This window comes from Sciurus vulgaris, assembly GCF_902686455.1.
Source record: "Sciurus vulgaris genome assembly, chromosome: 18".
NCBI classification, from domain to species: domain Eukaryota; kingdom Metazoa; phylum Chordata; class Mammalia; order Rodentia; family Sciuridae; genus Sciurus; species Sciurus vulgaris.
This window is the reverse complement of record NC_136479.1, coordinates 34,842,318-34,865,119: the sequence shown is the minus strand read 5'-3', so window position 1 is coordinate 34,865,119 and position 22,802 is coordinate 34,842,318. Positions and strand designations below refer to the sequence as shown.

General features: G+C 51.1%; 2 protein-coding genes across 2 annotated transcripts in view; both read right to left on the bottom strand.

Moving 5' to 3' along the window:
- HIP1 (huntingtin interacting protein 1) overlaps window positions 1-22,802 on the bottom strand; it is a 177,858-nt gene that overhangs the window by 121,382 nt on the left and 33,674 nt on the right. The window lies entirely within an intron of this gene.
- Window positions 20,371-21,991, bottom strand: LOC306649326 (hsc70-interacting protein-like). Its single transcript, XM_079120191.1, has one exon. It carries the CDS (start codon window positions 21,893-21,895, stop codon window positions 20,786-20,788), a length of 1,110 nt encoding a protein of 369 aa, XP_078976317.1. The 5' UTR covers window positions 21,896-21,991; the 3' UTR covers window positions 20,371-20,785.

Genomic DNA, 22,802 nt, shown 5'->3' with positions numbered 1-22,802 from the left:
GGAAAGAGCCCGGCCCTGGGATGCCAGTGACCTCTGCGGTGGCCCGGCCTCGGCGGCTCCACCCCTGGGGCCCGCCTGGCTCCTCCTCTCCGCTCCGACTCCGGGGCTGAGGGATCAGGACGGCCAGCCTGGAGCAGCGAGCGGGGTCCATCCCACCTTCCTGGGCTCTTGCGCCTGTGTGGCCACGTCCTCTGCTGTGGAGCGCATGCAGCGGCCACCTGGCCCATCCGCCCTGTGGGTCTAGGAACACGCTGAACTTGAGTCTGACCCACCCTGACTCGCCGCCGAGGGCACAGTGACATCCCAGCACGCTGGTCCCCAACCTGGAGGACTCTGTGGAGCAGGCAGGTCTCTGTGACGCTGCAACACGATTCTACAGCTGACCTCAGAGGAGTCCCGAAACGCTTGGGGGTGACACCCAGCACCCACGCGCACCGGGCAGGGCAGAGACCAAACTATAAAAAGGGTCGGGAGCCCTCATGGGCCCCAGGGCCCTGGGATGGGGGAGCCCAGCCCCTCACCGAGGACACAGGTATGACTGCCCTTCCCCTGGGTAAGGCAGTTGCCAAAGCCGTGCCAGCGGAGGGGACATTCACTGTCCATTGTCATAAACACCTACCACGCATGGCTGGACTTGCTGTGGAGACAAAAGGCAGATGGAGGGAGGTTAAGTAGTTCCCAGATCACAGAGGGAATGTGCCTTGCAGACAGGACTGGGCCACTGGTCTCTGACCCTGAATCCAGTGCTCATTCCTGGGAGATCTGACGCAGTGGTTTTTGAGGGGGTGGCAGGGGGCCGAGGGAGAAGCCCAGGAGTTAACTTCTGTCCACCTCAGGGTGGTGGAGGCTGAGCAGGCTCTAGTACTTAAGACAGAGTCTTTTCTTCCCTGGTACTGGGGATTGAACAAGGGACAATTGACCCCTGGGCTACATCACCAGCTCTTCATTTTTTATTTTGAAACAGGGTCTCCCTAAGTTGCTGAGGCTAGCTCGAACTTGCCATCCTCCTGCCTCAGCCTCCCAGGTCTCTGGGATTATAGATGTTTGCACCTGCGTGCCCAGCAAATAAGGCAGATTCTGAAGGAGCTTACAGAGCGCCCACTCTGGCACAGGTGATGGTAAAAGACAGACGACGAGAAACTCCGCCTCCCCCCAAAATAAAGAAGAGCATGATCCCAGCGGGTGACGAGAACCACAAAGACAGTACAAGGGACTGAGGGGAGTGCAGAGGAACCTCTCTGGGAGTCACAGGAGAGCCCCTTTAAAGAGGCTGAACAAGCAGCAGACACAAAGGTTCTGTGCATGTCTCAGACCAGGAACTGAGCTCCTGGCCAAAGCTGTCAGAGCCAGGCCTCTGGCGGGGAGTCTAGAGCGAAGCCAAGCCTCTGCCTGGTCTGCACAGTGGGTCAGGCTCCCCAGCTTCCTGCAGCACAGAAGCCCTGCCCGGAAAACCAATAAAACTTGACCTGAAACCAGTGAGCTCAGGAGGACTCGGCAGAGACAACTACTAAATGGTCCCGAGAGACACAGAGTACGGGGCACCGACAGGTCCCCAAGGACTATAATCTCCACCCAAGATGACCCACAGCCACGAATGACAAAGTCAGAGGGGAAATAATCAGATGCTATGCAAAGAGCAAATTCAACAGACAGCAAAACTGTATTCCAGGAACAATAAGTAACAGTCTCCTGTAAGAAACATCTGAAAAATAATACTTTATAAGTCAGGTGTGGTGGTGCATGCCTGTAATCCCAGTGACTTGAGAGGCTGAGACAGGAGGATCACAAGTTCAGGGCCAGCCTCAGCAACTTAGTGAGACCCTGTCTCAAAATGAAAAATAAGAAAGGGCTGGGGATGTGGCTCCTTGGTAAAGTGCCTCTGAGTTCAATCCCCAGTACCAAAAATAACAAATAAAAGTAATATTACTTTATTTCTTATATTAAAGATAAAGGAACGCAGTCCACAAAGGAAAATGAAGGCACTGTAGAAAAAGAATAAGTTGGTTTTAAAAGGAACAAAGTAGACATTCTAGACATCAAAGAGTAGATTCAGATACAACTAAAGAGAGAATTAGTGAATAGGAAGGTGAATCTAAGGAAATCAACTAGAATGAAAACAGAGAAAGAAAAAGAGGGAAAGAAAAAAATTAAAATGGAAATTAAAACAAGGAGTTCCAAAACATACTTAATAGGAGTTGCAAAAGAGAGAATAAGGAAAAAATCAGAGGAAATAATTTAAAAGATAAGGAAGGAAAAATTTCCAGAATTGGAGTAAATGCCAAACCAAGTTCCAAGAATAAATTTAAAACTCGATGTACATCATGTACCACATTAAAAGAATCTTAAAAGCTATCAAAAAGGAGAGGTCACTATTCTACAGACATGGACAATTAGGCTGATTAAATGCCCGCAGACAATGGCGTAAGAATGTCAGAATGCGGAAGCAACAGCAGTCCTGCACAGCGACGCTGCAGCAGCAGCTCGCCCTGTTTCACCCACTACCCCACCTTCATCACGTATCCCAGCAGCTCAGGCGGCAGGAGGCAAGCGGCCAGGCGATGGCCCTGGGAAGGTCTTCGCATGGTACCCACAGTGCCTGGCACCATCCCACGGCCGTGTCCATGGCCAGTGCTTGCAGCCAAGACAACAAAAAGGAAAGTCAATTTTGCTGAACAGGCACCCAGAAGTCATGCCTTTTGCTCAGCAAACAGTCACCCAATGTGACCTTGAAAAAATGGAATCTTTGCCCCCCCAAAAAAGGAAAGGACAGCCAAAGAATGAGCAGAAGAGAGCCATCAAGCAAGGACTAAAACAACCTGAGAGTAGAAACAGAATCTTAAAGTGAGAATATTTCAGGCTCAAATGCAGCAGGAAACAAGTCTCCTGGCAGGCTCAGGAAGGTTCTTACTCTTCTGTGATGCTAAGAAGCCACTCAATGAAGAATTTGGGAAATGCAAATTTTCTGCAGTTCCAGAAACCTATTGTATTCCATGCTTTTAAGACGTCTTTAAAGAAATTCGAATGGCTTTTTCTTTCTTTTCAAATTTTTTAAGTTGTAGTACGATACACATAAGATTTGGCGCCTTAGCCGTTTTTAAGTGATCATGTGCATTCATATTCCCATACAGCTATCAGTATCATCCACCTCCAGACGCTTCGTCATCTTGCCAAGCTGACACTCTCCCCTATCCCCACTCCCAGCCGTGACAACCACCCGTCCACTCCTGTCTCTGTGGCCGTGGTGACGCTAGGTTCTTTATATATGTCATACCATATAGTACTGGTCTTTTTGTGACTGGCTTTTTTCACTTAGCATAATGTCCTCAAGGATCATCCACATTGTAGCAGGCGACACAATGCCCTTCCTTTTAAAAGCTCCATAATATTCCGTTTTATATACACACACTGAATCATATTTTGCTTATCCAGTTCCACTGATGCACATTTGGGTTGCTTCCACGTCTTAGCTGATGTGAATACTGCTGCCATGACAAAATATCTCCTAGAGACCCTGCCTTTAGTTCTCGAGCACATTTCCAGAAGAACTGCTGAATCTCATGGCAATTCCATTTTTAATATTTGGGAAACCATCACACTGTTTTCCAGGGGTACCATTTTATATTCCCACCTACCCTGCAGAAGAGTTCCCATTTCTCTACATCTTCTGCGGTACTTATTTTTTTAATAGTAGCGATCCTAATGGTTATAAAGTTGGATCTCATTGTAGATCTGATTTACAGTTCACTAAGGAGTTATTTTGAGCATCCTTTCATACATTTATTTACCACTTGTACATCTTCTTTGAGAAATGTCTCCAGCAGTCCTTTACCCATTTTGAATAGGGTGGTTGTTCAGTTTCCAGAGTTCTCTCTGTATTCTGGATATCAATCCTTTATCAGATTTATAATTTACAAATATCTTCCCCCATTCTTTAAGTTGCATAAAATCTGTAATTTTCAAAAACTCTGATTCACCTATTCTTTTTTGTTGTGGCCTGTACCTTTGGTGTTGTATCCAAGTAATCATTGCCAAATCCACATCACAAAGCTTTTGTTCTATGTTTTCTTTTGAGCTTTATGGTTTTAGGTCATACATTGAAGTTATGGGTTGACTATGAGTTAATTTTTGTGTATTATAGTAGGTAAATCTAACTTCATTCTTTTGTATATATCTAGCGTTCCCAGAATTATTTGCTGACAAAGTTTGGCTTTTCCCCTCGAGTGGTCTAGGCACTTGGTTGAAAATCATTTGATGACATGTATGAGGGTTTGTTTTGATTCTGTTTTATTGCTAAGGACACCGTGAACACAGGTGGGCGTGTGGACGTGCACATTTACAGGCAGGGGATTCACAGGCAGACACCGGAAACAAATGAAATGAAACGCTAATGGTGGTGATGAGGGGCGAGTTTTTAAAAACCGTTTGTGTACCTTTTCTAAATTTAACAATAAGAGTAACAGGGGAAAATGCTATTTAAAATAGTCACTGGACGGGGCAAGTGCCAAGACATTCTAAAAATAGACTTTCTAGAAAAGGGTGCCTTGGCAACATACCCCGAGAATTTGAATAAACACAAAGTATCCCGCTGAATTCAGGAGTGATCGCAGGAAGAACAGGAGACTCAGAAGACCTGGGCTCAGGCCGCAGAGAGTGTTAACTGCTGATTCCTTACCTAAGCATGGGCTCCAAATTGACAAAACCGGCTTCACAAAGCTGTCACAGAGACTAGGAAGGCGGCGCCAATGAAAAGATTCTAAGAAGCAATCAAACCCTGTTAGTTCAATAGTATGAAGTTTGCCTTTTGCTTCTTCAACGACTGGCATAGACCCAGTTCAAAATTAAACAGTGCTTGTAAAATACACTGCCAATTCCTGACTAATCGGTCACTTTGATTTAAAAAACCAGACATGCCAAAATAGGGCATTTCCAAATCCAAAATCGGCTGCGGATTGTGGTGTTGAGCTTGATGACGGTGACGGCACCTCCATTCCTCCAGCATTTCCATTCAAAAGCCACCACTGGGCGCACCGCCTGAAGGATGGCTTCTCCCTGCCTACGGGGTCCCGTGGCTCCTAGATGCCATGGTCATGGTCAGGCTTGCCCACAGCCATCTGAAGCTCTCGGCTTCTGCCCATAATGGCTCATGACCCTTCTGGTACCAGACCAAGAGTCAGAGGTCAGAGTGATTTTCTAAAATGCTTGCCCTGCACCCACATCCCCACCCTTCCTGCCTCGGGGATGGGAGGCGGCTCCCTTCTCGTGAGCCTGGACTGCCCACCTTGCCGGCCATCATATGCTCAGGTCAGTCTCCAACCCAACCACTGCCACAGCTCCCAGCTCCACTCTTGGCCACTACAGTCATATGCAGTCAGAATGAGCTTTTTTTTTTGAAAGAAAAAAAATTGAGATAGAACAGACACCATTTTAATAGGTACACTTCAATTGGTTTCAGCTTTATAGAAATCACCCCTGCTTCCCAGGGGCTCGGGAGGCTGAGGCAGGAGGATCGCAAGTTCAAGGCCAGCCTCAGCAACTTAGAGAGGTCCTGAGCAACTCACTGAGATCCTGTCTCAAAGTAAAAAATAAAAAGGGCTGGGGACGCGGCTCAGGGTTAAGTGCTCCTTGGTTCAATCCCTGGTACCCCCTCCCACAAACACAAACACACACATGCAAGTCACCACTGCTATCTAATTTCAGAACATTTTAATCACCCTAAAAAGAACCCCCCACATGCCTGTTCACTCCCTATTCACCCTCTCTAAGCCCTGGCAACTGCTAATTTACCTTCGGCTTCCACGCATTCGCCTATTCCAGGTGTTTCATATAAACCGAAGCACATGGTATGCGGCCATTTGGGACTGGCTTCTTTCACTTAGCATAATAGTTTTGATGTTCGGCTATGTTGCAGTATGTAATAGTACATCATCCTTTTTTGGGGGGGTGGGGGGTTACCAGGGATTGAACTCATGGGCACTGGCTGAGGCTGGCTTTGAACTCAAGATCCTCCAGCCTCAGCCTCCAGAGCCACTGAAATTACAGGCATGCACCACCACACCTGGCTCTACTATTATATGCCCAGCGTAACATGTGGTGTCTTGAGCATTTTTAAGCGTGTAGTTCAGTGTATTTACACTCACATTGCTGTGCAACCTCCCTGCCATTCAAACCACCCTGTTCAACAGGAACCAGCCCAGGACAACCACTGGGGCTTTCTGTCTCTATGGCTCTGATTACTCTAAGCACCTCGTCTGAGTAGAACCAAGTCTCTTTGTGACTGGTTTCTTTCACTTAGCATATCGTCCTCAAGCCAGTCTGTGTTGCAGCCTGCGTCCACGTCTCCTCCTTTCCAGGTGGCGTGGTGACCCTTGCAGGTGCGGCTGCATTCTGCTACATTCTATCAGCTGCTGATGACACTTGGGTCACGTCCACAGTTTTCTGTAGTGAACAACGCTGATGCTGAGTCTAGTGGACAAAGACCCTCTTTGAAACCTTGCTTTTAATTTTTGGCAAACATACCCAGCCATGGACGTGATGCACCACATAGGGTTTTAAGTCGCTGGGAGCCCCTGCAACCGCGTTCCATGGCAGCTGTAGACTTTACCTGCCCACGAGTTCTGACTTCGCTCCACCCCAGCCACGTGTTTTTTTGGGTTGTAGTCATCCTAGCGGGTGTGGTCAGAGCTCACTGGGAGTTCTTTATAGCACTTGCTGAATGGCCAGTGATGGTGGACATCCAGTTCATGTGTTTCTTGGCCATTTGTTATCTTCTCTGAGGATTATTATTATGTCTTTAACAATCCTTTGCCCATTTAAAAAATTTCTCTTTTTTTCTGTTATTAGATATATACACTTTAAAAAATCTAGTTGTCAATGGATCTTTATTTTATTTATTTATATGCGGTGCTGAGAATTAAAACCCAGTGCCTCACACATGCTCAGCAAGTGCTCTACCACTGAGCCACAACTCCAGGTCCTTTGGCCCATTTTAAAAAATTTGTCTATTGCTCTTTTTGTTATCTTTAGAAGCCTCACTAGGTGTGGGACACACACCTCTAATCTCAGCTACTTGGGAGGCTAAGGCAGGAGGATCATGGGTTTAAGGCAGTCTTCCTTAGGGACGCCCTGCCTCAAATAAAAAGGAGTGCTCCATCTGTTCTGGGTATCACTCCTCTATCAGGTGACGTGGGAAATGCTCTCTCCCATTCTGATGAGTCTTTGTGCATTTTTGATAGTGTCCTTTGAGCACACACATTTTAAATTTTGATGAAGCAGTTTATTTTTTCTCTGGTTGCTTATGCTTTTGACGTCACCTGTAAGTAGCCACCGCCCAATCCAAGTCATGCAGATTCACATCTGTTTCCCTTTTAGGGTTTTGCAGGTTTGCTCTTCCGCATTGGCCTCTGATCTACTTGGAGTTCATTTCTGCACAGGGGCATCCGTTGGTCTGAGCAGCTTGGTAGAAAAGACCTTTCTTCCCCTACGAACGGCCTTGGCACACTTGTTGAAAGCCAGCTGACTGAGCGCTGTGGATTTACCTCTGCACATTCGGTTCTACTCGGCTGATCTCTGTCCTCTACCCGTGTGCCTGGTTACACCTTGACTTCTATAGCTTTGCAATAAGTTTGGAAGTTGGGGAGGTCACCAACTTTGTCCTTCTCTTTCAAGATTACTTTGGCTGTTTGGGGTTCTTTGAATTCCCATCAACAATTTTAGTATTAGCTTGTATATTTCTACAAAAAGGTCACTGAAATTACACTAGGGAAATAGCGCCATCTCAACAACATTAGGTCTTGTGACCTGAGAACGGGCTGTCTTTCTACGTATTTGAGTCTCCTTGAAGTACTTCCAACGGTGCTTTGCAGTTTTCAACCTGCAGGTTTCCCACCATAGTTGTTTAAATTTATCCCTAGGCATTTTACCCTTTTTATTTGTTTTCTTTAATTTCACTTTGGATTTTTTTTAGAGCTAGTGTATAGAAATGCGGTTAGTTTTTAATTATCGAGACAGAATTCTACAACCTCGCTTGACTCATTAATTAGCTGTAAAAGTTTGTTGTTGCACTCTTTGGAATTTTCTACATGGATAAATAATGTCATCAAAATAGGTGAGGTGGCCGATGCCTGTAATCCCAGCGGCTCGGGAGGCTGAGGCAGGGGGATCTCGAGTTCAAAGCCAGTCTCAGCAAAAGCGAGGCCCTAAGCAACTCAGTGAGATCCTGTATTAAGTAAAATACAAAACGAGGCTGGGGAGGTGACTCAGTGGTCAAGCACCCCTGAGCTCAATCCCCGGTGAGCCCCACAAAAAAATAAAAAATCACAAGATCTGGAGGTGCCGCTGAGAGGCAGCGCTCCCTGGTCCCACCCCCCGTCCCACGCACACAGGGGGCGGCGGGGGTGGGAGCTCGCTTCTTCCCTGCCAGTGTGGGCACTCTTACTTCTTTTTCTTGCCTTGTTAGAACCCCTAGAACAACCCTGAATAGAAGTGGCAAGAGCTCCACCCTTGTTTTGTTCCTGACCTGAGGGGGAAACTTCCAGTCTTTTAAGAATGATGTTAACCCCGAGTTTTTGGCAGACACCCTCCATCTGCCTGAGGAGTGTCTCTTTTTTTATGGATAGTGCTGGGTATCAAACCCAAGGGCCTCTCCTTCAATTCAGAAGAGTAGTTTAACCACATATAGAGTTCCTTTTTTTTTTTTTTTAATTTTAATTTTCCCCCAGTCTGTGATTGAACCTGGGGTGCTCTACCACTGAGCTATATCCCCGGCCATTTTCCTTTTTATTTTGAGACAATTTAAATGGCTGAGGCTGGCCTCAAACGTGTGGTCCTCCTGTCTCAGCCTCCAGAGTTGCTGGGATTACAGAGTGTGCCAGCATGGCTAACTCTTTTTGTCTTCTGATGGTATGATTATTACACATCTTGGTGAAGATCTCTGAATTTATCCTTCTTGGAGTTCACTGAGCGTTTTGATGTGCAGACTCATGTTTTCCACCAAATGTGACATGCTTTCCTTCCTTTCTCTTCACATGTCCTCTCTGCACTGTCTCTCTTCTTGCTGTGACATTTGCCACTTGCATACCTTGGGTGCAAACAGAGTCCTGCAGGTCTTTGACGCTCTCTCCATTGGTCCTCCTTCCTCAGCCTGGGGGGTCTCAGCTGAATCAGTTCACGGGTTGCTTCTGTCTACTCAAATGGTGGTTCGGTGCTCCAGTGAGTATTTTTTGGTTTTAGTTATTGTACTTCTCAATTCCGCAATTTTCCTCGTGGTTCCTTTTTATAATTTCTGTCTCATTGTTGATCGTTGCCCTTTGAGAATCTGTTCGCATGCTTCCAGTCATTCTTTAGGGAGGGTTTTCTTCAGTTCTGTGAATGTACTTTAAATAGCTCATTTAAGGTATTTGTCCAGCAATTCCAATGTGGGGGATTCCTGGGGGACAGCTGCTATTGACTGCCTTTCTCCCTATGGATTCTTTCTTGGCATGCCTGTTTTATGCGTTTTGTAGAAACTGGACATTTCAAGTGATATGACTGACAGCTCTGAAGTCTGCTCTGGCCCTCTGCAGGTTTGTGCCCTGCTCCTGTGGCAGTGATCTTCCTGGTAATTACACAAAGATTGTGTTCTGTCAGGTGGTCACTGAGGTCTTAACCGGCTATCTTATTTGTCAGCTGGGATGGACAGAGACATCCTTCCAGAACCAACGAACACCCCGCCTTCGCTGCGAAGCTCTGTGTGCATCTTGGGCACCTTCCCCGCTGGCCGGGCAGTTTTAGACCCTGCTCGCAGAGTCCCCGGGCTGCAGAGGGAGGGACCACGTCCTCCTCAGGGCTTTTCAGGATGGCAGGGAGCCGGCACACGCATGGCCTTCAGGGCTCCAGGAGCACACCCAGAGCTTTCCAAGGCCCCCACGGCGGACACCTCACTCCCCAACCTCCCCTTTGAAGCCTTTAGTCCATCGCTTGCCCACCATTATCCATCACCTCAGGCAGCTGTCCCCGAAGACAAGTCGACCAGTGACCCTGAGGGGTTGAGTAAGGGAAAAGACCCTTCAGGCGGGGTCTCTGAGGAGTCACCGGGTGGTGGAGTAGCACTGTCAGGCAAGACCTGCCTCTCCACCCCACCAGCTCTGCTCCGGGTGTGGACGCTGCTCCTGAACAGGCCTTGGAGCCTCTGGCCACTGCCCCCCGGCTTGGAAAGCGCTTCCCTCTGACCTGTGCTCAGCCCTTCTTGCCCGCCGTGGTCTCTGGTGGACTCCAAGAGGCTTGAGGCTTACAGCAGCCTCCTGACAGCCTCCCTCCCACCCAGCACCTCCGCCAGTTCCTCCTCTGCTTTCCTTTCTCACGGTGCTCAGTACAATCGGGACCTCATCGTGTGGGCACTGCTTAGTGTCCCGTTCCCTGGCTCCTACCTGCGTTGTGAGAGCAGGCTCGTCCTCACCCCCGTCTCACCCCGCTCCTAACGACGTCTGGAGTGATAACACTGGCGTACAGGTGCAGTGGCCCCTGGGATGGACGTCTACTCCACTGGCTTGGCCAAATGGACCACACTTCCCCGAATCCCCTTCCCGGGTAGTCCCGAGTTAGCATGAGACGCTTTGGGACTGGAAAGCAGCCGGGAGAGTGTTCGGAGCCTCTGAGGCCCAGGCAGTCGGGGCCGGGGAGCCAGCCGAGCCCCCCCACCACTGCTGATCACTGCAGGGCCTCCTGCTCTAGCTCCGCTTCTCCTGGGACAGGCGCAGGTGACAAAGGGCACCAGCAGACACCCTCTCCACCAAAGCAGAGGCAGGTCCCCTGCACCCTGTGGGCTGAGCTCAGACTCCACGCTCCAGCTTGCTCATGCTCCCCATTCCCCTCCTCTTCCCCACACCCCGCAAACCATGAGGTCCAGAAACACCAGCTTCACACCCACAGGGCGACCAGCTCCCACCACTGAGCAAGGTCCAAGATTTAAAAACGAACCCTTATTATTTATGTCCCTCTGTGATCTGCTTCTCCCGTCGAAACTGACACTCCCCACTCGCTGTTATACCTCATTCCCTGTCAGTTTACTTCCATCTGCTTTTATAATTTATTAATTATTTACATATTTGCTTTTATTATTACTTATTTATTGGTACCGGGGATTGAACCCAGGGACACTTTACCACTGAGCTACATCTCCAGTCCTTTCTATTTTTAGTTTTTATTTTGAAACTAAGTCTTGCTAAGTTGCTGAGGCTGGCCTTGGACTTGTGACCCTCCTGCCTCAGCCTCCCAAGCTGGTGGGATTACAGGTGGCTGAGTTAGCACCCAGGCCCCATCTGCTTTTTAAAAAGATTCTCTAAATTAAAAAGAGAAAAGGAATCCCTCCTCAACCGCACAACGGTGGGCGCCAGCAACAGACCCCTCCCTTCCCAGGCGGGCTTCCTGGAACACGGGTCTCTGCTGACCTATTTCACAGATCCGGCTCCTGCTGGGTCAACAGTAAGTCTCCACATGCAAAAATCCATAGAATTCTTCTTAAGACTCTTTTTTTTACCTTTATTTTATTTATTTATTTATCTGTGGTGCTGAGGATAGAACCCAGTATCTCACACGTGCCAGGAAAGCGCTCCACCCTGAGCCACAACTACAGCCCAAATCCATGGAATTCTTCATTTTTGTTGTCTCCCACCCCCACGCTGGTGTCTGCAGCCTCCAGGGCTCACGCCCACCCTGCGCCTCCTCCCTGCCCTCCTGGCCAGGCTGTCCTGTCTCCTTCCTTCCCTGGACCGTGCTTAGCACTGGGGTCCTGAGGTGGCTGTGGACTGTCCTCTCCCTCCAGTCCATGCCTTCGTGGACCCCACTCTCCAACCACCTGCGATCGTCTGACTGCCCGATCTGCTTAGCAGTGCCTCACAATGACCCCAGACTCAAGATGCCTGGAGTCCACCCTGGCTGTCCCTGCCAATGTGACGGCACTACCATGCTCTTGGCTGTGGCCACAGCCGGAATTCCAGAATAATCCCTGACTGCCCTCCTTTCACGTCCAGCCAATGCCACATCCCCGCAACTCCACTTCTCTGTCTGTCTCTGTGGCCACCGTCCGGTCCTCCTAACGGATCCCTGGCCCCGTCCACAGCCCTCCAGCCCACTCCGCACACTGAAGCCTCCTCCCTCTCCCCAGGGCTAGCACAGGCTCTGCATGAAGGGGGTTTACAGATGCGGCTGACTACATAAATACACAAGCATCCAAAGTTATTCATCTAAGCCAACATCCCCATTTTAGAGACATAAAAAAGAGGAAAACAGCAGCCAGCGGGTGAAAATACCCCTGTGCCCCAGGAGTCAAGGGCTTTCAAGTTTAAGGAGCAATTGATGGAACACACGTACATGCACGCATACACGCACGCACACACACGCTCCAAACACACCTGCTGTAACACTCAGGGACAGGAGCAAACGGTTCTGACCACGTCACAGCTTGGCTTTGCTAATGTGTCCACAGCCTGCTGCCCTGAGGGATCTGCTGCCAATCCATCCCCATTCTGCTGGTCAGGCAAGGGCGGGCACCATGGAGGGCATACTCAAGGACTTTGGGAGAAAGGCCAGAGGACCCAATGGCCTGCAAGAAGGGGGTCCGTCACTCACTGGCTCAGGCTGGATGAGAGGTCTGTGCCGTCAGCTGCGGTACCGCGAGGACTCAAGGCTGCTTCCCGTGGGGCCACTTGACCAAATGGGCTGGAACAGTCCCTGACCCCAAAAGGCATTCCTGCAGGGTTCCTGGGCAGGGACTGGTGTGAGCGAGAGTTCGGTCACTGTACACGCGAGAGGAGGGGTGGACCCTCAGGAAGAAAAGCCGCTCTTCGTCCAGTTGGGAGGGACGCACAGCCTGGGGACATGGTGTGCACGTTTCCATATGTGCACCTCAGGGAACCCAGGGCAGGAGGAAACAGCCAAAAATGAGTCCACGGGGCTGCTCCTCTGGAAGTGCCCCTGCAGAGGTGGGAGCCACAGGTCTCCATGAACCTCGGCTCCCCCCATCCTTACCTCCTGACACGGGAAAAAAGGAACACACGCTCCCCATTTGTCAAGGGGCTGCTCTGGTCACCAATGAACATGGGCACAGCCCTGGACGGTCACATATCACCATCCTCTCTATTCTCCAGGGAGGCCGAGCAGCCCGGTTGCCAGCCAGGGACGCCAATTTGAACAGAGGACTTCATTCTGGACTCCAAGTCCTCAGCTCTAAGTCAGGGTCAGGGACGCCCCAACCAGCTCACGCTGACCAAGTGCAGAGAGGCGCTGTGGGTGGGGCAGGTGGCGCTCTGCACCCGGGGACTCATCCCTACTGCTCAGCTCTGGGACAGCGTGGCCAGTGGGCCTTCTCTATGTTTCACGAGGAAACTGAGGCACCGGGACCCCCCAGCTACGTGCTACGAAGTCACTCCCCCAAGCACCACGTGACACTGCTGTCCTGTGACTCGGGGTGCACGGGATGGAGTGACCACAAGCTCCCTAATCCCTTGAGCAGGCCTGGTCTCTGGGTGGGCTGGGAACAGAGACGCACAGATGGGGCCCTGAACTGGGCCTGGAGGCAGTGCCCGGGCTGACCCGTCCTGCGCTTTTGGTCGGCACTGGCCAGCTCAGCTTCCTCAGCCCACCGCCCCAGCGGCCTCCCACCTTCCCCACCTGCAGGTGCCATTTCCCCAGGAGTGTCCAGCACCGTCCACTCCTATTCTCTGCCTAGGCTAGCCACCCTGTCCCGCTGCCCACGCTGCCTAGGTCGCCACAGCTCACTGCCAAGTACAGAGACCTCTTCTCAGGCTCAGGAGCGCCCCACCTGGGCTGGGCTATAGCTCAACAGGGAGCAAGCACTGGCCTAGCACGCTTGAGCCCAGTACTGCCAAAAAGAAAAAATTCCTCCCCAGTTCCTCTTCTGTCTCAATCAGCCTCCTCTGCACCCCTCCCTTCCAGTGCCTCTCTGGGTCCTCTGACCCGCCCCCCCCCCCCCATGTGGCGGTCCCTGGGAACCTGCTCTGGGCCCTGCCTGCGGGCCCCTCCCAGATCCTGATTCCCACCTGCCTTGGCCTTGCTCCAACCTCTACTTCTTCTTCTTTTCCTTTCAATTAAAATGCAAAACTGCAACCTGACCCCAGGTACCCATCCCACAACAGGGTCACACCTTCACCTGCCTCACAAAGCAGAGCTGAGCGCCTGTGGATCTTCCCAGCCCCACTCTGATCCTCACTCCCCAAATGTGGCCGTGACCCTGCATTCGGGTTTATTGTCCTGCATGTTTTTACACTGATGCAAATGAGTCTCCAAACCTGTCTGCAGCGTGGCTTCCTGTCTCCACCCCGCCTATCAGGTGAGTGACAGAGGCATGTCTCTGTGCTGGCTCCACCTGCCTCACGTCCCAGGCAGAACCTCAACCCCAGGGATGTTTCCTGAGCTCCACATTTAGGGTTTCGGAGTCACAGGGGCTGGGGAAGCACAGACTGCCAATGAGTATCCCCCATGCCAGTGAACTTGGCCATTCTCTGTATGTGGACACTTAGGCTATTTTCCACCTTTGATAACTGCAGGCGGAATATGGTGCTTCTGTGAATAATCCTGTTTACACGTCCCGCTGTACATGGGTACATGGGTCTAGGAGTAGATCTGCTGCACCTCGGTTCTGTACCTTTGAAGCCACCTCCAGATTGATCCCCAGGATTGATCCTAGAGGCCGGGGCCCCGGGGGCCCTCTTCCTCACAGCTTCGTTCAGCTATAGTTTCATTTTGCCAACAGAACAGCGTGAGCTGGTGTGAGCTGGTGTGAGGTGGGGTTTCACAGGCTGCTGGGTCATCTGTTCCTCTTCGTAAAAGGCCTGTTCACACCTCCTTCGGCTTCGCCCCCGGTCGCCTGCTCCCTCCTGTGGACTTGAACTGGTTCCTCGTTTCTCAGCACCGATCCTTGGTCCATTTTCTGCAACACCTGTCGCTTTACAAGGGCATCTTTCGTTGACAGCGCTGACAGTCTCACCCAAGGTTTCCTTGTCCTTGTGCCCTGGTGTCTTAATGTTGTCCCCAACCCGAAGGCTGTCAAGATACGCTCATATTTTCTTCTAAAAGTTTAAAAGACCTGGTTTTCACAGTGAGGTCTTTGACAGGCTTGGGAATTATCTGAAGCGGGGCCTGAGACAATGACACCCTCCTCCTCTGACTTTTCCCTGGGCTGGACCAGTTGCTCCTGCATCGTTTCATGGAAGAATCTGTCGGAGTTCGGGTTCCTGCGGAAGCGGACTCGGAGACAAGCACTCGAGAGCAAGGAGCTGACGTGTGGGGACCCAGGAAATCCTGGGGGACCAGGAAGGCGAGACAGGACGTTCTTTACCACCCAACGAGCATTTCTTTCCATCAAAAGGGACACTCTTCTTACCTAGTGCTCAGAGAGCGCAGGCAGCAACGTGGTGGTCGGGCTGCTGGCCCACACTGGAGCAGTGACCAAGGTCTCTGGTGGCCCTGACTTTCTGCCAGGAGTCACCTTCCCAGGAGCAGCAGCCCACCCTAGCTACTGCCCCTGGGCCCCTTCCCCCAGGGCCATCCTCTCTGGCTCTTCTGCACTGACCACGATGGTCCCTGGCCCGTCTCTCTGCCCTCACCGCTTCTGTAGCCTCCTGAAAAGCTGTTGTTCTAGAACACAAGGCTGACTAGCTGGGCTCAGTGCACCTTTAAAACCTACGGCAGGGCCTGCCTTCCCCTCTTCCCCCCGGGTCCCCAGTCTCTCACTCCGTGCGGAATCCGGCTCTCCTTCCTGTCTCGGGGCCCTTGCACGGGGTGTCTGCATCCTGAGTCCTCTCTCGTGCTCCAGGGTGCCCCCTTTGCAGGCCTATCTTCCCAATCAGAAAGAGTCCCTGTGTCCCTCAAGGCTCCTCAGCACCCCCTACACACCCTGGCCAGATCACTCCTCTAGTCAATTGTGAGAAGTCTCTCTTCCGACATGGTGGGCAAGCACAGGTCTCCTGCCTCCTCCGGGACCCACCATGGCACCTGCCCACGTCACCAGTGCCCTGGTACATGCCACTGTCCAGAAGGGGAAACCAGCCCTGGAGCCACGGAGCTGGCAGTGGCGGGAAAGGACAGGCCCAGCCCCACACGCACAGCCCAGGCAGAGCTGGCCCCGCCACGTGGAGCACGGGCTCCTGAGGGAAGCGGGGGGCTGCATGTCGGGGGGTGGGTGCAGGGGCTGGACAGTGGCCAAGGGCAGCCCAGATGACAGGAAGCTGCATTTAGGAGAGATCTGCTTGTGGCGGCCCGTCCGGATGAGGGCACCCGGGACACAAAGCCCCACCTGTCAGTCCTCCACACAGACCCTGCACCCCGCTGTCCTGGGCCTGGCCCTGCGCCCGCTGCCAACAGCTGCCTGCCCCTCCCTCCCGCCCTCAGTGGCCTTAGGTCCGCTCCCCAGGACAGCTGCACCAAACCAACAGGTGGGCAGGGGTTCGCCATGACCCCCGGCTCCAGCTCTCAACCGTGACCTTCAGATCAAGGAGTCTCCCTGGGAGTGGCAGCGGAGTGGCCCGGAGGCCTAGCACGTCCCTAACTTGGAAGACAAGCGGAGGAACTGAGCCGTCCGCTGCCCAGCTGCCCAGGGCTTTCTTCAAGTCTCCTTTTGTCCTCTCCCAGGTCCTGGCTCGGCTCCACGCAGGCATGCTCGGGCGGCCCTCCCTGCGAGACAGGAAAGCCAGCGCAGGCGGACCTGAGCTTCCGACGCCTCATCGCAGGGGCGACACCAACCCAACCAGAGCGCTGCTCACACGCGGGGACGCCACCCGCGAAACCCACACGCCTGCCGAAACGCACGTGCGTGTGGATGCGAGTGCAGACTGCCCACGGAGGGCTGCTCCTCACGGCCGTGAGCACAGAGGAGGCCCGGGCACCCGGGAACGCCAGGCCTGGCTGTGGGGGAAGGTCTCCTGGGGGTCCTGCAGGGCCGGGAGGGCGCCGTCCGCCAAGCACGCAGGCAGAGACCTGCGCCCCGGCCCAGGCTGGAGCCCGAGGATGCCGCCTGACCTGGACTGTGCGCCCGCCAGGGCCCGCTCCGTCCTCGATCCCTGGTGCACAGCGGTAGGCGCCTGCAACTCCCGGTGTGCTCGGCACGTCGCCCCCACTTGGCCAGCAAAACCCGCCTCGCTAAGGGGCAGGGAGGCGAAGGTGCCGGGGCCCAGCCCACCAGGCCTCCCTCTGCCCAGGGAGTCTGGGCCCCTGTCCCAGCCGAGCCAGGTGGCGCAACTGGGTGGCAGCAGGGACAGGGCACACTGCTGGGGATTGAACCCAGGGCCTTGTGCGTGCAAGGCAAGCACTCTACCAACTGAGCTATCTCCCCAGCTCCCTCTTTCCATCTTTATTTTTACCATTAAATAAGACCTTTCCAAAAAAAAAAAGATGGTTAGACCCTATTCCAGAGAAGAGTTTTTTAAGATACTTTTTTAGTTGTCAGTGGACCTTTACGTGGTGCCGAGAATCGAACCCAGGGCCTCACACGTGCTAGGCGAGCGCTCCGCCACCCCACCACAGCCCAGATCCAGATGCGCGTTTCAAGCTCGTTTCCCCAAAAGCTGGAGTTTCACCATTCAAACACTTCACAGGACAGTCGCCAGCGGCCGTTAGGACGGGCATCCTGCCTACCACGTGCCAGGTGCACCCACAGCGACCCACCCCTACCCCTGCAGGGTCAGGGCACTACTGCACTCACATGGTGACAGACGCCTTCATGGGTAAGAGGGTTCTGTGAGTTTCAAGCCATTTTCCTAGGAGAGAGTCTGAAGTCGAAGCACTGGTCAGGGTTCCGAGACGGGCCAAGCAGCTTTCCAGACTCACTCCTGCCTGTGCTGTTACTACCTGAAGAGCCCATTTGGTACGCCTTGATATTTGATTTTTAAATGTGACCTCATATTAATTTGTATTTTTTATTTGTTAAGTTTTCTTGTAATTATGAATTTTTCTCTTTTGTGAGTTTGTATCTTTCTCAGGTTTTTAAGTTCTTTGTATACTAAAATTTTTATCACTTTTTAAAACACATTACTTCTTAATAGCTGATTTTACCCATTTACTAATTTTAAATTATTTAATCAAAATCATCAAAATAATACAGGAATGTAGTTTTAAAACCAAGTAGTGACATTATCAAGAAAGTGAAAACCTACAGAATGGGGAAAATATTTGCAAATCATACTCCGATGAGTCTAATACCCGAAATATATAAAGAACTCTAACAAATCAACAACAAGGAAAACAATTCAATTTAAAAATATGTAAAGTCTTAAATAGACATTCTTCTGAACAAGATAAAGCCATGAGCATATGAAAAGACGCTCAATATCATGGGCCTCCAGGGAAACGCAAATCAAAACCACAACGAGACACTGCTTCACACCCACAGCGATGGCTCCCATTTTAAAAACCAGAAGATAACAGGTGTTGACAAGGGTGTAGAGAAACTGGAACCCTTGCACACAGCTGGTGAGAATGTACAATGGTGGAGCCACAAGAGAAAACAGTTGGGTAATTCCTCAGAGAGTCAGACCAAGAATTACCACAAGACCCCACAATTCCACTGCTAAGTGCATGCCCAAAGAACTGAGACTAGTTATCCAAATTGATATTTGTACAGGAATGTTCATGGTAACACTGTTCACAGTAGCCACGGAGCAGAAATGACCCAAACGCCCACTGACTGATAAATGAATGAGCAAAGGTGGTATTGTCCCTGCAATGAAATGGAATATTATTCAGTCATGAAAAATGGTAGAGTTCAGATATATGCTACGATGTGGACAAACCCTGAAGACATCATGCCCAGGGAAAGAATCACAACAAAGTTACTATTGTGTAACAGTTATGTAAAACTTCCAGAGTGGGCAAATCCATAGAGACAGACAGATAGCCGGTCCAGCGGCTGCCAGAGAGTAGGCAGAGGGGAAGACAGAGTGGGGGGTGACTGCTTAGTGGGTATGTGGCTTCCTTTGGGTGGATTAAAATGTCTTAGAGCCAGAGAGAGTGAAGAGGCACAGCACTGGGAATGTATTCCACGCCACTGACTTGTACCCTTTAGAAGGGTCAAGGATTAATTCTATGGTGTACAAATTTTACCTCCACTAAAAAAGAAGTTGAGTGGCGAGGACGGCTCTGACGAGCAACCTGGAGCCTCACCCGCTCCCCGGCCCGGCCCCCAGGGCTCTCTTGCAACATACTCCACGTTCCCAGCGAACAGCCTTCCTCTGCTGTTTCCTCACTGCCTTTAAACGTCGCTGACCTCCGATGGGGACAGCTAAGACGTGGCTCTGAGCTCTCCTCCGCCTCCTTCCCATCTTCTCACGGTGACAGAGATCCTGGTGAATGGCCATGCTGGGCAATGACTGTGGAAGGCGGGAGGACATCTGCGGCGGGTCCACTTTTGTTCCCTGGCGTCAGGGGCCCCTTTGTTATTCCGCTGCACAATGTCCTTTGTGCGGCTCCCTCTTTCCCAAGCCCTCATTGTGCAAGATGTCCTGTGGGGTGCCCTGGCCTGCTCCCGCTCCCGGCCTCCTCTTCCTCGGCCCGCTGGAGTGCTGGGCGTCCGCCTCTGCGGCCCGCGCTCTGCTCCCCTGCCCACACTCGCTCATGGCTGGCTGGCAGGAAACCACAGATGCCAGAGGCACGCGGTACCCAGGGCCGCAGTCTGCACGCGTCCCCAGATCTCGTATTGGAAACTTCGGCCCCCAGTGGGAGTGGCGTGTGGTGATGGGCCCTGGGGAGGGGGCCGAGTCATGAGGGGTCTGCCCTCGTGAATGGTTCCACCCAGTGCTGCATTTAAGGATTAACGGACGTCCAGGCTGAGCACGTTCTCTTGGGGGTACCTGCTCCGTCTGGCCATGATGCAATTTGCCATGGCAGGATCTGGCAGGAAGCCCCTCAGCAGAAGCCTAGCAGAGGTAGGTCCCATGCTCCTGGACTATGCAGCCTCCAGACTTATGTGCCAAAATAAACCTTTCGTCTTTTTAAATGGCCCAGTCTCAGCTATTCTGTCATAGCAATGGAAAATGCATTAAGGCACCTGGCACTCAATGTTACTCTTTTTTTTTCCCCCCCATGGTGGAAATAATATGAAACATTTATTTGAAATATTGAACAACAACAGAGCTAAGTAATCCAACTCTACTGCGGCATAACAAAAAAAGCATCCCTCAACACAGTTTAAGATTTAAATGCAACCTGCATAAAGGTGCATGTCATATAAAATAGTAAGACTGCTGCTGCCTTACCAAATACTTCCAGTCCCTACCCAGGTTTAGAGTGAAATACTGGTGGTCCCAATAGTTTTATTGAAATAAATCACTTAAAAATATTTTAAAAGAAATCAAAACGCCTCAGTAACCATATATTCAACTGAAATTTTATCTATGTAAATGAGATTTATTTACTTCCCACTAGTAAGTATTTCACTCACACTAGGGCTATGTATTTTCCATACTTAGTATCTGCCTTGCCCAATATCAAAGAAAAAATTCAAAATGATTAGTAAAGAAAAATGTAGGAAATAACACCCCCTTTTGTTTTAAATATTTTTAAGGTTTAAAAAGTGTTTAAAGTTTGTAATTCCTAGTAGGAAAACATTATCTGAATGAATACCCTAATGGCAAACCATTGTAAAATGCTTCAATTGCATTTGCTGCAGAGGGGTAAGGATTATCTTCAAAGCACCCCAGCTCTCCTGATGAGGTCAGAGGTACACTGGTTTGTATTATTGCGACATCCATTAAATGATCTAGGTTGCTTTTCCTTCAGCAAGGGTTTTGTCAGGTGGGCATTATGCTTGACCTCCAAATTTGGCTGACAATTTACTGATAAGATTCATAACCTTCAGGTTGCTTTGATATTTTGACATATTTGCTGGGTTCTGGGCCACATCCTGGAAAGCCACCATAACTTCTGGATCCTGCATGGCTGCAAGAACCTCTGGATCACTAAGAATTTCATTGAGCCCAGGCATCCCTGCCATTCCAGGCATGCCCCCTCCCATTCCAGGCATTCCTCCAGGAAAATTACCAGGCATTCCCCCAGGAAAGCCACCTGGAAAAGAACCAAACTGAGCTCCTGCTTGTCGTCTGGCTTCTTCCTCCCTCTGGGCTCTCTCGTGCTCTTCTCGAGCCTTCTTAACCCTTTCTATTCTTTCTTTGATCTCTCGCTCTTCTCGTTTTCGCTCATATTTTCTCCGATGTTCAGCAATTTTCTGGGCCCTTGGTTGAACTTCTTCCAGCATTGCACTAGCATCATCATCACAATCCAGTTTACAGGCAAGGGCAAGATCATGCGCTGCTTCTTCCCAGTGGCCCAGAAGTCTGTGTGCTTTCCCTCGCCACTTATAAGGCTGAGCTGAATCAGGATTTATTTCAATGGCTCTGTCACAGTCTCGAATGGCAGCATTTGGCTTCTGTAACTTGATAAAGACACTGGCTCTCTTGGCATACAGAATGGCCAAGCGGGGATTTAGCTTGATGGCATCTGGGAACAAGTCAATGGCTTTCTGTAGCTCACCATCATTCAGGGCTTCAGTGGCAGCCCCTTTCTTTGCATTTGCCTGATCCATCATCTGCCCGGTTATCTTTGCATTTTCATCCCCCATTTCTTGGGGGGCATCAGTGTCTGGTTCGATGACACCTTCATCGTCAATTTCCAGATCACTCTCCTCACTTGATGGCTCATCTCTCTTGATGTTTCCCTCCGTCTTCTTGCTATCTGTTTTTCCTTCCTTGATATTTTCTTCTGATTTAGGTTTACGGGTAGCAGGTGGTACCTTACCCCCCATGCTCTCCACCCGCTCTCTCAGGAAGCGCATCTCCTCGGTGTGCAGGACGCTCGGATCCTGCTTACACATTTTCACGAAGGCCCGGAGCTCGCTCACTTTGCGGGGGTCCATGGTGGCGGAGAGGCAGGCGGAGGCGGCTGCGCCCGTTCCCAGGCCCGGGCGCTGGCTCAGCGTGACCGCGCAGAAGGGGGCGGATGCCGCGAGGCCGAACAGACTCTCAATGTTACTCTTGATAACTTCAGAACCATTCAATTCTTGTCCCTTCTCTGACATTTGTTCTTCCTCTCTGGAAGTTTGTGGAAATCTCTCATTATCCCTGGTATTTGAAAATGCCACAACGCTGTGCCTGGGTATGTCTTTTATCACTTATCATGCTGGGCATTTGTGGTCTGCAGATGTGTCTCCTGGGAGACTTTCGTACATATAACTTCTCTCTTTTGTGTACCTCTGTTCTCTCTTGGACTGGAGTTTTCTTCTGAGTTTGCACGTCTTTGTTTCTTGGAGTGTCTTCCTGATTGCTTATTGCAGTTCTTTTGTTCACAGATCCTTGACTTCCCTGATGTGTCCGCCGACCCCTGCTTAGCTGTTTTTATTAACCAGGAGGCTCTTAAAGTTAATTGGAAATTCCGTGAGCATGGGGGAGCTCAGCCACTGGCAAATTCTGAGTGAGGGCGAGTGGGCAGAGCCAGTCCTCCCGCTGGGGCCTCCTAAATGCCAGGCTGCGTGGGGTTTTTCTGGCACCTTGGGTTTCTCAGAGAAGCTTCTGTTGACCTGCCTGCCTGGGAGGTGAGTGCTGGGTGACCTGAATGTGGTTCATCTGGAGGGAGGGAAGGTTCCAGACTTCCAGTGATCCCCTTGTTTGGACGCCTGCTGTATGCAGCCCTCTGCCAGAGGGGGTGTCTGTGTCAGCAGCTCCTGCGGGTCAGTTCTCCATCCTGTCCTCGGCCGCAGGGTACACACCTGGAACTCAGCAGGGGCCGCGGTTCACCTGCACCTAAGCCCCAGCAGGAACCCCCTA